Source organism: Diadema antillarum, unplaced genomic scaffold, assembly GCF_040938485.1.
Source record: "Diadema antillarum isolate AM-2024a unplaced genomic scaffold, OU_Dant_1.0 scf00000103, whole genome shotgun sequence".
Lineage (NCBI taxonomy): Eukaryota > Metazoa > Echinodermata > Echinoidea > Diadematoida > Diadematidae > Diadema > Diadema antillarum.
This window is the reverse complement of record NW_027270992.1, coordinates 4,825,921-4,842,761: the sequence shown is the minus strand read 5'-3', so window position 1 is coordinate 4,842,761 and position 16,841 is coordinate 4,825,921. Positions and strand designations below refer to the sequence as shown.

The window sequence follows — 16,841 nt, the reverse complement described above, 5'->3', positions numbered from 1 at the left end:
AAACTTTGTTGTTGTTGTTGTTGTTGTTGTTTTTCAATATCGAGGGTTTTGTTTTTCAATATCGAGGGTTTTCCCGCATTTTCTGTCCTGAAGAACACAATCTTTTGTTTGCAAGTCAGTTCATGCGTCTGTACAGGTCTTCAAAAGCTAATGCAACAGATCTAGAATAAACATGCCGCACAATATTTGATACCATAGTCAGGCGCCTCACCATTACTTTAATGTTTAATGCGAGGAAACTGACTTCTCATTCGATCTGTTTCTCGACCTCGTTTGGATTTGATGAAGCGCCTTGACTCTGCTCAACCTGTAGTGAATATCATAGACGTTGTTGTTCCCGCAATTTCGGTGAAGCTTCTATTCTTTCTTGCTCTATAGATATCGAGATAAACAACTTTTACTAAGCAGAAATGAGGTACTATTAGGACCAACGAATTGTGAATTTTCTTCAATTTGTCTCCCTCTGCAAATGAAATTTGTAAAATCGCAACTGCTGATCTGTACTTTAACAAACGTGTCGGAAAGAAAGGAACCACGGGACTCGAGCCTGTCGTGGCTTTGATGAAAACAAGACATGTTTGTTAGATTACTGATCAGCAGTTGCAATCTCACAAATTTCACTAGCAGAGGGAGACAAATTGAAAAAAATTCACACCTCAACCCCCCCCCCCCCCCCATTAATATTCTCTTGCTTTCATTATAGGGTGGTCCGCACTGGACTACTTAATATAATAATGCCGGTATTTTAGAGCTTGGGTATTTATTCCATTTTCATCGTGTCACTGCCGGCAACCAGGGATGGCCTGGTGGTTGTGTAGCTGCCCGGAAAGAAGTAGTTGACAAGTTCAATTTCCATGGTTCATTTTTTTCCCCGACATGTTTGGTGATTACAGATCAGCAGTTGCGATCTCACAAATTTCATTTGCAGAGGAAGACAAAATGAAGAAAAATTCACACCTCAACTTTCACCCCTCTATTAAGAGAATATTATTCACTTGCTTTCAGGATTCAAAGATTGTGCTGTTCTGTGGCATGAGTTACACTAAATTATTGATAGTTCAGAAAAAAAAAACCACCACGCAGCCTGAACAACCAAAATAGTTCTTGCTCAACCTTGTTAAGCTATCATAAGGTTGAGAATTATAAATTCCAACTAGTTGGCTAAATGTAAAGAGACCCAAACTTAAATTAACCTTGTTGATTTTGGTTGATACTGATAAAATCCTTTTAATTATTCAGCTAGACTTCAGGGTGAGAAGTAAGCCTTTAAATTATTGTCTGTGAAAGGTATTTTCAGTAAATATAAATTTAAAAAAGTTCAGTTCCTTCGGAAGGGACTTTGTACTACTATTGAGCAGGGCTTTATTGTTTCTCCTTTAAAAAATATAATTGAAATAGAGTGTCAATGTACTTGAGTGAGGAAAAATGACTCACGCGAATCTATGAAATATAAATGCGTAGTAAAAAATGTTTTGATTACACAATTTCTCATCGTTTCCGTTATAGTTTTGATATCGTTCACGAAAAATCAATGTTATGATACGATTTATATAATACAGCTCTATACAGTGCATGTCTATTCATGGACTAATACTGCAGACATGCTATATACACGGATCCGTTTATTCATGGTACCACCCAGACCTCAGCTGATATTATGTTTATAAACTTGAATTTAAATTAGTTATTTATCAATCTTGTTTACAATCGAGTATAATGCATTTGATTTCCTATATTCAATACACACCCCCACACACACACCCATATATATATATATATATGTAAACGTGTATATATGAGGGACATATACACATTATGATATTATGTTTATGTACATAGGTATATGAATGCATATGATATTTTATGTATTTATATACATACCTTTGGAATAGGACGACAAATCAGGAATATGTCAATGATGTCCTTTGTTTTGTTTTGTTTTGTTTTGTTTTGTTTACCAATAAAGACTCGATTACAATGAAAATATACATGTATAATAATGTACAAACTGTATGTATATTGCAGTGCACACACATATAAGCTTATGTAAATGTAAGAAAGGAGTTATTGGTCCTGATGGTAGCACCACCACCAAATTCTTCGCGTTAGTCAATGCGCTCGAAGATCTGACATCCACACCTCCACACTATACACAACCAAACTCAACCCCTTCCCAACGCCATCCAGTTTGTTCTGGTATGCACTTCGCGTGAGCATTTTGCTGACGATGCCTTGCTTTGAATTGCTCTACGGCGAATATACCTTCATGTTGTTGGTGTGCATGTTATTGATATCATATTGCTGTTCTTAATTGCGGGTATGTACCGCTATGTTATTGGTGTGCACGTTATAAATCGATTGATGTCATATTGCTTTTCTGTGGCGAATACCGCAATGTTGTGGTGCATGATATGCTCATTTCAAGTACATGGTTTGGAGGTTTGTTGCTGATTTGATTTTGTTTTGCTTCGGTTCAGCTTTATCAGGATTTCGATCAAATTTTGTTGCAATTAGTTGCTATGTTGAATCTGAAAGGCCCTGACGAGCAGGAACAGACCGGTAAGTGGTCGAAGGCGTGGCAATAAAGGAACTGGAAGTGAATAATTACGCTACGTTTTGCTGGCTCCTCCTTCTCGTCACGCAATTAGATTTGCAAATGTTGAAGCGCCTCCGCCAGGGCAAATATGTATACAGTATATTTCATGAATTGCAGATATACATATACATATCGTTTATGTATTATGTATGTGTGTGTGTGTGAGTGTGTATGTGTATGTGTATGTGCAATTTATAAAATATATATCACACGTTGATATATATATATATAATATATATCACAAGTTGATTTACAACCTGTGCCAGCTTTCAGGCTGTGCTTTGGGGAACCTGCATAATGCGAATACAATAAAGTTATGGTTCTTACATACGAAATATTTTACAATACACAGCAGTCGCCTCAACAAAGCAAAATTGGCATACGGTTGACCCCATTCGATTACCGATCCTCTGACGAGGAAAATCCGTGGCAGCTAAAAGCATCTTGGGTTCTTTCTTTCTTTCTTTTTTTAACCTCCATCGTCCGATTCAATAATAATGTGCGAGAAAGTAATTCTTAGAGCCAAGCTAGTAGATAAGTATGCATATTTTGATATCGTGGAACACAAATCGACTTAGATTCTACTCCACAGTAAATTTCAAGGAAACGGACGGGGAAGACTAACTTCGAAATTATTTCACTGCAAACAAAATTTGAGAAACTCACCTTTTACATAAAGCAAAGAAAGAAAGAACCGCCACACTTTCTTTGCTCCTTGTCATTTTAATGAATATCTCCATGAAACTCTTTCTATGAGTTTACAGTTAGTTTGAATGACGGCAATTCAGCACAAGAAACGCATTTGTTGAAATCCATACAAATCAGAAATGAATGATATTATATCAATGGCGATACAACTAATGCTAAGCCACCAATTATTTTATTTTACATAACGAACATTGCGTCATATGAGCATCCCCTAAAAGGTTTAGTGAGAAAGCCCTTGTAACAGGTATCATGTTATTGATGAGCAAGTAACATGTCTAGCAACATCATTTTCACACACGCACACACACACACACACACACCTACGCGCACACACAATCACGCTCACAATAAAAAACTATCGCTACGTCCGCAAAAGAAGCGCAAGTTTTCCTTTTATCAAATTTCCTGAACTTGAAGAGCTTTTGATATTTTCCGTGAAAGAAAAAAATGATAAATAGACAAAAATACTCAAGTATGTGAGGAATATTTCTCCACTGGGACATGCAGGTTATTCTAGCTCTACCAACAATCACTCTCAAATCCTTAGCAGTGCATATAATGATGGTAATGGCACTTTCTACTCTGAAGAAGTGACGAATGTGTAAAAGTGAGTCCGCGTATCAGCTGACAAAAGATGGTAAATCATTTTCTGTGTTACAACACGGTGCTCATACTTTCAACATCGCAATCATATCAAAAGCTCGCCTTGAAGTGTGCCGTACAAATACGTACCTGAGTACAGTGGTTTCAACCTAACTCTGTCCTTATCACTTACAAATAATAATGATAATAATAATAATGATGATAATAATAATAATAATGATAATCAATTAAAAAGATAAAAACACTGTGACGTTACTGTTTTTTTTAAACGTGATCTTGCGAAGGTTGAAAATCTAAACAACTTATAGATATAGAATCTCGATCACCCTTGATACCGTTATATATGCATTTCATTGTTTCACCTTTAAAATTAACCAATACACATGGCTTGCATTAAAAGTGAAACTGCTTTATAATCAAACTAATTCTGACAAATCAATAACCCTGAAAATTATTCAAAGGAAGCAAAAAAAAAATATTTCTATGAAGTCGTAATTTTCAAATATACCAGGTTTCCATGAAACCTTGATGTGTAATAATAGTTGTAGTTGTCAGATGATGATTGGTAAGAATAAAACAAATCGCACTGACATTGAACTTTAATGGGACAGTCAATGACATCATCTTTACATATTTATGATCTGCAAAAAATGATTGCAACCGATATTACTGTCTAGAGCTGAAATGACGGGTAAAAAGATACACATCATTCTAATGATCTTATAAAATTGCAATAAAACTTATTGTCTTGCTCGCTTGACTTTATTTTTTAGATATAAGATTCAGATTTAGACGGAATAAAATTGTCCCTTTAAACTGTAGAATTAAGCATATATAGCACGAGTATTAACGATATATCGTTGTTTTGTTTGTTTGTCTGTCTGTCTATCTGTCTGTTTGTTGTTATTGTTGCTTATATTCTCATCGATATTTTCATTGAAGTTCAAATTCAATAATCATGCATGTCCATGCAATCAATTACGGGAAAAAAATTGGTGTATGTACCACAGGACCAATTTTTATACCGCTTACTTCAAGGATTTTCAGTAAAGCAAACACTATATAGAAACTAATATTTCAACCCCAGCACTATGTCGATATAACCATCCTTTATACAGAAATACCAAACGAAACTGTACAGGAGATGTCAGTTCATGCTTGATAGTTATTTGCATTGACTTTGGCAGCGCCCGAGCACTTGCAGAGTGAATAAATTTTACATTTTCTGTAGGATGAACATTATGGGTTTCCGTGATCTACTAAAAGTTGGCACTATCGTCAGAAAGACTACAGATGAGCAAGCCGATCGACTGTCTAAAATCAATGCTTAAGTTACTAAGATACAGATTTTCTCTGTATAAAAAAGGAAATGTCGCTCATGCGGAATCGTAATTTGCATTGACATTGCTAACGCCTGTATGTCTCACAGGGTGAATAAAATGGACATTTGCTATGCCATAAACATGATGGGTTCCCATGTACTAGTAGTCGGCACTATGGCAAGCCATAGGGGAAAAACAAAATAAATTCGATGTGCACAAAAAATATATGCACAGTTAAAAACATATTCGCTGTTCACAAAAAAAAAATATATATATATATATATATATATATATATATATATATATATGCGCTATGGATGGCAAGCCATACGGGAAAAAACAAAATATATTCGATGTTCACCAAAAATATGTGCGCAATTAAAATATATTCGATGTTCACAAAAAATACATGCGCAATTAAAATATTGAATATATTTTAATTGCGCATATATATATATATATATTGCACATCGAATATATTTTGGTTTTTTTTCCCCTATGACTTGCCATACGGCACTTTATTCATTATTGTTGTCTAAGAAATTTCAGACAGACGTGTGAGCCATTGGCTATCTAATAAAGAAGTCCAGGCGATTTTCATAATTTCACATCATATAGTACATAAATCGACGGCTCCACGTTTATATTTGTGGAACGAATTGTGGTCCATGAGCAGAAAAACCAATACTCTGAAAAAAAAATCACACAAAACAAGGATGATGACACAGCAGCTTCATTAAGACTGCATGACTAGGAGGTTCTCATATTTCCGAAATGTAGCAATGTAATTATTTTACAATACCGCGTGCTTGACAAGTTCACCGGTGTAAAATTTATGCATGCTTTCTTCTTTTGTTCTGCTTCTTTGAGCCCCCGCTCATACAGTCTTATGGTGGGGCTGCTGTGACATCCTAGGTCACTGTGAGCCCCCGCTCATACAGTCTTATGGTGGGGCTGCTGTGACATCCTAGGTCACTGTGATTTGTTATATATTTTCAAAAGCATTCTTACTCCTCGTCTCAGTCACTATACATTCTGAATCTATGCACCCAGTATAAGCTATCTATAGGTGTTCAAATGTAAAAGTTTGAAAATCATTCGGAGTTCTCCTTCAATGCTGTTGTTAAACAGATACAGATATTCGTGTTCGGAGGATTTCAAGTTTCAGTAACAATAACCAATAATGATATCATTCAACAACAGCTATGTGCAAGACTTATTACAGGAGAAAAGAAAAAGGATATTTTCTGCTGCAGAGATGGGAATGAAGCCGTCTGTGCTCTCTAAGAGACTACTCATGTAGTGGTCAAAGTGAATTAGCAATATCTCTTTAATCAATTGCTACACATTAATGATATTCCAATTCTGACAGCTTCACTTTTGACAGGCTCTCCAAACTCTTCTATCCTCATTGCCATATAGAATGAATTCACACAATCACAACGGCTGCCTTATTATGCAATACTCACATCAGGTATTTTGGTATTGCTGTTGTTGTTGTTAACGTTTCTTTTCACGTCAATCATGTCAAAATGATTAGTTTTTGATAGTTGTGTCTGAACAACCTGTGCTAACAATATATATAAGGACGTGTATATTTGGCGTACGTGTTTTGGTTATATTCATTTCTCTCCCTGCAGCGTCTACTTTCCAATACAGTGCACCCGCACGAAACATTCATACTTGAAAATTTAAGTGATAAATCCTATCATACCCTCTCCAAATATATACAGTGTAAAAGAACATTACAACATGATGTCCACCCGAATCTTTGCGGTGCAATAAGAGAGTTCGTAAATAGCTCACCTGCACATTGGTATAAACAACCTTTCTTTCTTCTTCTTTTTTTCGTTTAGTCAGGCAACTTCACTGCTTTTAAAAGTGACATATAAGCATAAGCTTTCCTGACGTAACAATCCGCGGAATTCATGTTCAAACAAAGAGTGAACTTGTGTAGATTAAGTGACCAGAATGGTCCATCAACTTGGGGAAGCATCTATTTGTTTGGGTTTTTTCTGTTGATCTTGCGAAAATACCAGGCCTGCTGTCGGGTGGTTGTGCTGGCAAGCACCATTTATAATGATAACATGAATAAACATTGCATCCTGTAGATGCTTATCTCAGTGACTCAATGCCTGTTGGTACATGTGTGACCTTTTGCTGCTCATGCGCAAAGTGGAACTACGAATAGTTTACTGGCTTATCATTGTGAGTGTTTGCATTATTGTCCCGATTTTCATAAACTCACACACGCACACACACACACACACACACACACACACACACACACACACACACACACACACACACACACACGAAGTGGATGGGGCACAAGTGAAAACCTAAACAGTATTGATAAAAGTTGACAAGCCATTTACAGCTCGTTGTACTAATGGTTTGCGCAAACAGGGAGAAGAAACTACCCATCATCGCTGACGCTTTTTGCGGTTTTTATTCGCTGCTTTTAACACCTCATCATCTCAAATTTCCAGAATAATTCGCATAATAGATCCCCACACCCACATTGATGTGGGGATGCGGCTGAACTGTCATTAATACACTCTCTAAACCCAAAGCGCGCTACAGTATATGTTTTACCGCTCCGTTCGAACATAATCTCGCAACTCCCATGTTCATACCTGACACTGACACAAACCACAAAAATTTAGCTGTTGACAAAAACCTGACAACCTTCCAAATGAGATATCCGTGGTAACACAGCATTGTAGCTTCTCACTGTCATCCATAGCTCACGTGGCAGCTTTTTGCCTTGCATCAATGTTCTATAGAATCGAAATTTCTGGGAACCAACGGATATAAGCGATGAATCGGAAATTACGTTTACATTTCACCCTCCACACTTAGCTCCAATATAGGCATGAGGAGCATACGCCAAAAACGGTAACTTACTGAGTAAAACGAAAAGATATTTTGAGCATTCGTTGTTTTTATATCAAACACAGCTGCGCTAGAAGACCTCATGCTTGGGAATAACGACAAGAATAAAAATGGGGACAAATATTTCTCTTAGAGTGCCTCTCTGCAACCTTTAACACACAATATGTAGGCAGTATTTGACACACCATAGAATGCAATTCTATCACAATAGAAGGAGGTATAGGGGAGAGAGTTTTTATCTATTAGTCATTTTTAAACGCATAGTCGTTCAAGGACATATAATGTTTTCCTATCAATCGCAGCGAGCTCGTCAGCTCATATTCGAAGTGCTCCTAACGCGACATCACGCAGTTTAAAAAATAAAAATAATACTGGGGAATTTACCCCGGAAAGTACCCTGACTGAAGTGACTAATTCAGTAAAGTCCACGTGTCATTTCGTGTCTATATAACCTGGGGTTTCAGACTATTATTTCCCTTTTCTTGGGGGAGGGGAAATTCAAAACACATTTTGTTTGTTTAACTAATTGTCACCAAAAAAAAAAAAAAAAAAAACAGGATGATTCGAGATGTTCAGAATCTGATGCTTTCATTTCCGTGTCCAGTCTGAAATTAATCATTGTAGGTGAGTGGTATAGAGCTTTTAAGTGAGCATTTCAGCTTTATATTCGTGTTTCAATGATTTCATGCCAAATTCTTCTTGACATTCGAATCTAGGTTGCGCTTCATTAGTATTTTTTTTCTTTAAACATTAACACAATCAATAAATCACTCTTTATGATACTGCTTATACCAAGGACATTCAATAAAAAATGATCTGGAAAAAAATATCTGCACTTTATCATTTGATTCCAAAGTTCTCTACAGAATCTCTAATAATTCAAAAGGTGGTATTCACAACGAACTCTTACTTTCCTTCCTCTTCTTTGTTTTTTTTTTTCTCTGCAGTTCTCTTTTCCGGATCATTCTCTGTCCGGGGGTTAGATTGTTTTGTTTTGCTTTTTATTGCTTTAACAACGCCGGACGAATTGTTTTCTAAAAAAAGTCCTATCCATAGGGTGCAACAAGAAAGAAACACAGCAGTTTCAGAAATCCATACGTATCACCCTCACCCCTAGAGCCTTTCATCGAGGTGAAATGAAATTCATTTTTTTTAATTTTGAGCTTTGTCGAGTCATTTCACCTTCGTTGCGTACGAGACAATATCCTGCATGATGGGTGAATTCGTCCTTTAAAACATAGCCGAGTCGCACCTAACCCTATACTCATTCATCCGCGAGCATCAACACCATGTGAATGTGTGTGTTTAATGACCTTAAACAGCAAAATGTATAGACATTCCTATAGAGCTATACAAGAATTTAGTATTGAAGACGATGACGGAGGGATTTTCATTGAAATGATTCCTCTTTCTCTCTCTCTCTTTCTCTCTCTCTCTCTCTCTTTGTTTCCACTGCAGAGATTAAAAAAAAGAAATTAATGAATAACTTTTCATTTAGAATATACAGAAAAAATAGCTAAATAGGCTCAGCTAACAGACATCCAAATCAAATCTGGTAATATCTGCTACGTACTAATATAGGTTTTCCAATTTCGCACTTTTGTCAGTCCAATTCCTAATTGCTGCATTCAATTTAGCAAAATTTAGCATAGATGACATGTTCGGTAGTTCAATTTTATGATCTCTTCATTCAAATTCATTTTGGAGCTTTCAAATTACCTTTAGCGTCATTCTAATTAACACTTTTTCAATTGTAATTCGTAAAACAAGCACCATTTCGTTATTCGTTCATTCAATTTAGAATGATATAGTCACGTGATCACGAACATGCTGCACTCGTTCATTCAAATTCATTTTGGGGCATCCAATTTAACATCTTTTGCAGTCAATTTAGCACGCATATTTATGCTTTTCTTAATTTTTTTCTCTTCAACATAGTTATTGTTTTGCAAGCGTCATTACATTTCATATTTTCGTACTCATTTTAGAGATTTTGGCAACATTTTTTTTTTCTTCAATGTGCTTAGTGAGTCTTCTAATTTGAAGATAGTGCATCATGTTGCCACAACTTATCTGGCCGTTGAGTGCTTTATTCCGAGTGTGTCGGCCAGTTCTGAAATTCTAGGTTATGATCATCAAATGTTCCTACAGTTCTTTTTCTGTCTTCTTGAGAAATATGACTGTATCTAACTTGTGCTGTCATGACTGTAAAGAAGATGAAATTAATCTGTAGTGTTGGTACATGTAGGCCTAAAATGACATGCATGAAAGAAAAGGGGCGTTACAGAACAATAACCTCGAGTTTAGGGTCAAATATTGTGATACTTTTACTGCTTAATAGTGCGTGGATGAAACAAAAAGTCACATAGAAATACGCGTTTAAATGTTATCACCTTTTCAAAATAGAAATAACATGACGTTAATTTGAATGAATATGTTTGGAATTTGACCGCCCATACGCGAAATTGAAAGACTGAAATGCCCCTTTTGGCCAGTGCTGGCGAATTTGAATGACTGAAGAGCACGTGCCAATTTGAATGCCCGTTTTACGAATTCGAAAGGCACAAGTGCAAATTTCATTGATCGAAATGCTAAATTGAACGACCAACTTGCAATTTTGAATGACAGAATGTGCAGTGAGGAAGATTTTTCGCTAAATTGAATGAACCTTTTATCAAATGGACTGACAAAAGTGCGAAATTGGCCGGGAAAACCTATATTATAAATGTACACGTGTATATAATACAGGGATATATCACATTGATGTACTCGTATAAAATCATTGATACGCATACATATCTTGTACACACACACACACACACACATATATATATATATATATATTTATATATATATATATATATATATATATATATATATATATAAGAAGGAGTCTCGAGTACGCCATTTGTAGTTCCAACAAGTTTTTTTTTTAACCTTGTTGGAACTACAAATGGCGTACTCAAGACTCCTTCTTCTTCTTATAACATTCGAAGTCCAACACGTGGATAATTCCAATATATATCTATATCTATCTATATATATATATATATATATATATATATATGAATATATATATATATATATATATGTATATGTATATATATATATATATATATATATATATATGTGTGTGTGTATATATATATATATACATACATATTCTGTGTGTTTGTGTGTAGCTAAGTGAAGGTGCACAGTACGCATGGATTTTGAAGGTTAAAAAAATGCCATTATGTAGGGTCCTGTAGTTCTGATCTTCATATGAACATCTATAATATTATAAGAATTTATTGATATGCTTATCTTCATCAGCGCCATTAGTATAAGAACGATTTCACGCTATTTTCTTGATTAGTGTGTGTGTGTGTGTGTCTGTGTGTTTGTTTGTTTTATCAAACATTGATGATTGTATATTGTGTTTAAATAGATTCAAGATGAATGTTTTGTCATGTGAAATAATAGAAATCAAATAAACATTACTGAAAAACAAAAAAGTGTGTATGTGTGTGTATGTGTGTGTGTGTGTGTGTGTGTGTGCGTGTGTGTGTGTGTGTGTGTGTGTGTGTGTGTGTGTGTGTGTGTGTGTAAATCCAGAGTACGTGCACAGCTTACTCACGTTCGTATGATTGACGTGCAAGACGATAGTGTAACCGGCGAGGTAGTCCGGATGGCTGTTCACTTCTTCCACCGCGATCTCCCCGGCGATTTCGAGCCCGATCCAGGAGCCACCCGGGTACATCGCCATCATGTGGACCTCCGTCGGTATTGGGTCACCACCGGGGTGGGCCAGCGACATCGAGGCCTTAACGATCCCATGCCTCGGTCCGAGGCAGACGCCGAGCAGGAGAACGGTCCCAAGGGTCAAAGCACAAAGAGTTGCCATAGTTTCCCGTCTGCCCTTTCTCGGGAGTTCACCACTTTGCAGTCAAATCCCACGGTGGCACAACGAGAGAGACGCTGGCGCGGAATCAACTCTTGGCAAAAAAAAAAAAGTTAAATCTTTACAGTCACCCGTGTACAAACACCAGCGCGCACACACACACGGACATGCACACACATACACACAAGCACGGACGCGTTCACAAATCTTCCAAACAGAATTCTGCAAATCACGTCTTCGAATAAAAGCAACGTTTCTGTCGCTGTTGGTGGATAGATATCACACTCGGTGTCTTGGCCTCATTCCTGTAGCTACTTTTCAACACTGGCGCCGCGACACCAACTGCGCTGCTCAGATTTCAGCACTGTTCGGCATTGAGAGTGCGCCCCCTTTGCGGACACTGTCGCCATCCCTGCCGTGTTCTTTACGTGCTTAACGTTTTCCAAACGAGCAAATGAACTTGTTCCCTAAAAATAGTAAATGTTACGTAGATACACGTATGTCAGGTCCTCCCTCTCAAAACTACGGCGTAAGTGGTCATGTCTGACTGACAAACGGCAAAAAAATATCAAACAACAACAATAACAGCATCATCTCAAATCTACTACACAAGGATCACACCTCCGCTGACTGAAATTAAATCTTTAAGCAGAATTTGCCGACAATGCAACTTACAAAACCCGCAGTCAATCCTAGTCAATTTTTTTAGAATCCAGTGGTAAGGGCCATGCATTATAACTCCGTGGATGAGAAGGTATACGGACGTCAGGACTTTGTGCTTATCTTGCTGCGAAAACACAACAACACACACACTGGTCATAATCATGGACCTCCATGTTGTAACTATGATGGCGGAGAGTAAAGTGAGACCTACCGTATTTGACTCTGATACTCTCATTAAGTATTTGTGATACTTCTGTACAATCGTATGGTCGTATAATCATTCAGATCGCAGACGAGCGAAATTTAACCGCAGCAACAAATTTAAAGCCGCAATCGCGTCATAATATTTCCACACATCTCGGTAACCACGTGGAAAACGCCAAAGTGCTCCTGGAAAGAAAATGTGATCAGTTGGCCGAGGAATGGGAAAAAGCCACAAAACAGGTCGACGTCGACGGAAATGACTACGGAAGTCAAATGACTCGGCTCAAGCTGTTCGGTTAAGTTTGTGGGGAAGAAGATTCCACGTCGTCTACATTATCTTAACTACTCACAAAGGCGCGAAATTTGTCCTGACAGTTTTCTAGCATTACCACTGACACGCGGTGAAGCATTCCCGCATACATTACGCCACCGCAGGAGCGGACACTATAACTGAGATTTTGAGATCCGCAGTGTACTGGATGAAAATCGTCATGCGCTGTGCAACGATCTCCGTGCCCAATGAATCAACAGCTCCTCTCTATTCTGAGAATTGCTACCATTCCTACGGAATTCGCTATACAAACTATCTTACAACACTTACAGTATGTAGGTTACTTAATGGGTTAGTAGAATCTTCCTTATACGTACAGTGTACTAATGTTACCCATTAAAGCAGTATCCATCAACTCTACCATTTGAAACTGCATGACCACAAAATGCTGCCCCATTTTGTTGGAAAAAAGGCCTAATCCTGCATTGCATTTAATGCTTAAAAACATGGCCATCGAGGCAAATTCGTCTTCAGTGATTTACATTTCATGTTTACAGCACATCGGTCTGTTGTTAACAACAAAACGTCAACTATCTCGTGATGATTAAATTTAAAGAAAATGATGGTGAATCACTTCGACCTTGGAACCAAGAAAGTATTGTCCTTGAGGCCTAAATGATTGTGATCAGCTGCAGAATGGAGTGTTAACTTTTATCCACCGACAAAATGATTTCAGTTGTTCTATTAATACTCCAATAATTTCTCGCTATCCATTCAATATTCCTTTGAACGCATACACGGACACACACGCAGACACACGCAGTTGTTTGTAGTCTTATATTTTTATGCGCACATTACACACACACACACACACACACACACACAAATATATATATATATATATATATATATATATATATATACATATATATATATATGTGTATATATATATATGCATATATATATGTATATATTGTATGTATATATTATATATGAATATACATATACATGTATATATATACATGTATATATATATATATATATATATACATATATATAAAATACACATATCATTCAGATTCATAATAATGATATTGATTCATTTCTACTTTTGCACAGTATATGGTATTTGTTTCTACCCATTCTCAATGCCAGTAATACAAGTACATGCGTATGATCAAATAGATGAATAGATTCGTACTTTTTTATTCATGACGAACTGACGACTTAGTAATGGGGCCCGGTGAAGACTCGTACCTTACATTTCACTTTCAGATTGCGGTCTGATGTGTTTTGACATACTGGTAGTACACATGTACATATCGCCCTTTGTTGTATATAATCATTGAGTGGAAGCTCGTTTTCAAGAAGTCTGAAATAAACAAACTCTTATATACGTCTTACGAGGTTCCCCTGAATTTATAGAAACCGCTTTAATAAAGACGTGTATACGTCACTCACACAATGAGACATTGTTTTAGTTGATGGTAACTAGGGCACTTTAATGAAATGACATATAAAATTACATTCCTGCTATCAAAATATAAAGTGTCTGCATGTGTCCTGTCAAAAACCTCCTAATTACGATTGACTATAGAGGGCAGTTTTCTGTCTTTTAGACAACAGAAAGAGCGTGTTAATATGACACGAGCAAATTAAGGCAAGGTAAAGGTCATTCAACAACATTTACATCCTGAACAGTTTGTAAAACTTCAATAAACATGTATGATCTTAAACATGAATGTCCAAAATCGGCAACCAGATGCATCCTATACACAAAAAGTACATAATTATTTCTTATTCTCATCGGCGCTCTATACATGATTGTAATTCAAATGCATTGGACGTGATTAATGTAGGTTAATCAACTTGTTATATCAAGGAAACGCTACATCTGAATGCAGCGCATTTCTATTATTTTGATGATTCCCTGTAAGTGAATGAATGAGGATATATTAGCTTGGTCAGTGGGTGCTAGGGAAAAGTATTTAGAAAAACAAAATGTTTTACAAGATAGCAGTGGGTGCACGAAGCCATGGATGCCAATATCGCCAATGTCTTCTTTATGACACTACATGTACGATCTTTCCAGAGGACTATAGCTCGGCGATGCATCTGCTTACACTGTATGATTTCATCCACTGCGAATACATGAATAAAAGCAATTTATCGAGTTAAGTATTTCATGGTCTCCGAACAAAACTCTGACATCAAAATTATGATAATTTATCCGAGTAGCATTATGTATATAGATATGAATGCATGTTTATATGTTCATCTGTTACATCCTGTACATCAAAACTAGATTCTATAGAGGGTAATTTTCTATCATTGCATCGGGATTACGCTTGTGACTTCATAAGGAATATGGTTCGACAAAGTAACTTCTGTACGACATTGCATTACCTAGTTCGGTCCAGGTACAATAAATGAGGTGAAATCTACTGAAATGCAACGTTGTGTTGAAAACATCGTCCGTATGAAATATATCGCACCGGGCTATTTGTCATCCCAATCATCATTTTAGATTACTTGAGCGAATCAAGTTGTTTCAAATACAGTAACATTGACAACGCAAGTATGGTTATGGCATCACTTTCCTCTCTTCAAAGAGATAACTGGTCATCTTTCAGCGAATACTGTTTAATCCAATGTCACGACACTCGACGACATGTACGAGTGACGGAGTGGAATCACTGTGCATGGCTGAGTCATATTAAGTCTTAACCCTTTGTTTGCCTTGGATGTCTATTGGCGTAGAAAACCCCATGGCGTTCTACACATATCAAAAGACCCTGATACAGAAAGGGTTAAGAGATGATGCGAGAGACGAGCATCGACCCTCTACCACTTGCAAACTGCGGAATAAATTTTCTCACTTTATAAAGGGGCAATCAGCTGTACTGATTGAAATCAATCTTCAAGCTTACACTGCCAGTTCTGGCATACATGTATCTCACAATTCAAATTGGATTACCCTTCCGAACTGCCACATCTAAAGTGCTTACAGTATAGCTTAAGTTGTCATCCCATTCAGCTCTCTCACTCAAATTCTTAATTCTCAATGAATAAATCAGTGAAATAAGACTCAGTGATTTTATATGGTCAAGTCCAATAATATGTCTGTAATAGAAACAGGAAGATTGTTCATACTGCATTACACACCGTCCTACATATTTACACACGTTCGTACATTATACAAGTATACATTATGACACGATGTCTTTGGTTGCGTGATTGAAAGTTGTCTTTTGGAAATAGACGTTGTGATAAACAAACATCTTGGACAGGTGTTATTTCGATAATGAGTTGCAAATCAATACTCGTCACCAAAGACGAGCGAGAATATCTATCACTTCGGAGAAAGGTTAAGTATAACTGTAACTGTCATTCAATATTAATTACGTAACAATAACATCCCTGCTAAAAGGCTTAAAGTGACGTATTGTTCTCATTTCTAGGTTTGCTAAACAATCACCACCGTCATCTCCATTTACGAATTAAAATTGACCCGTTGAAGTTTACTCACAATGTGCAGCTTCATGTAAAGTAAATTTCTTTCAACTTTTTTTATTTATTTATTTAACATTAGACTAAAAACTCATCAGTCTACACTTTTCGCTTCTCTTCCGCATTTCAACACCCATAAAGTTATTCCTGTTACACAGCTGGGTCCACATGACGACATTTTAA

At 36.7% G+C, this 16,841-nt stretch overlaps 1 protein-coding gene across 1 annotated transcript in view; it reads right to left on the bottom strand.

Moving 5' to 3' along the window:
• LOC139719035 (gamma-aminobutyric acid type B receptor subunit 2-like) overlaps window positions 1–11,878 on the bottom strand; it is a 59,483-nt gene extending 47,605 nt beyond the window's left edge. The window contains exon 1 of the mRNA XM_071630479.1: window positions 11,747–11,878. Within this exon, the coding sequence (XP_071486580.1) occupies window positions 11,747–11,878 (132 nt within the window). The remainder of the gene's footprint in view (window positions 1–11,746) is intronic.
• Between the last annotated feature and the right edge of the window lie 4,963 nt (window positions 11,879–16,841).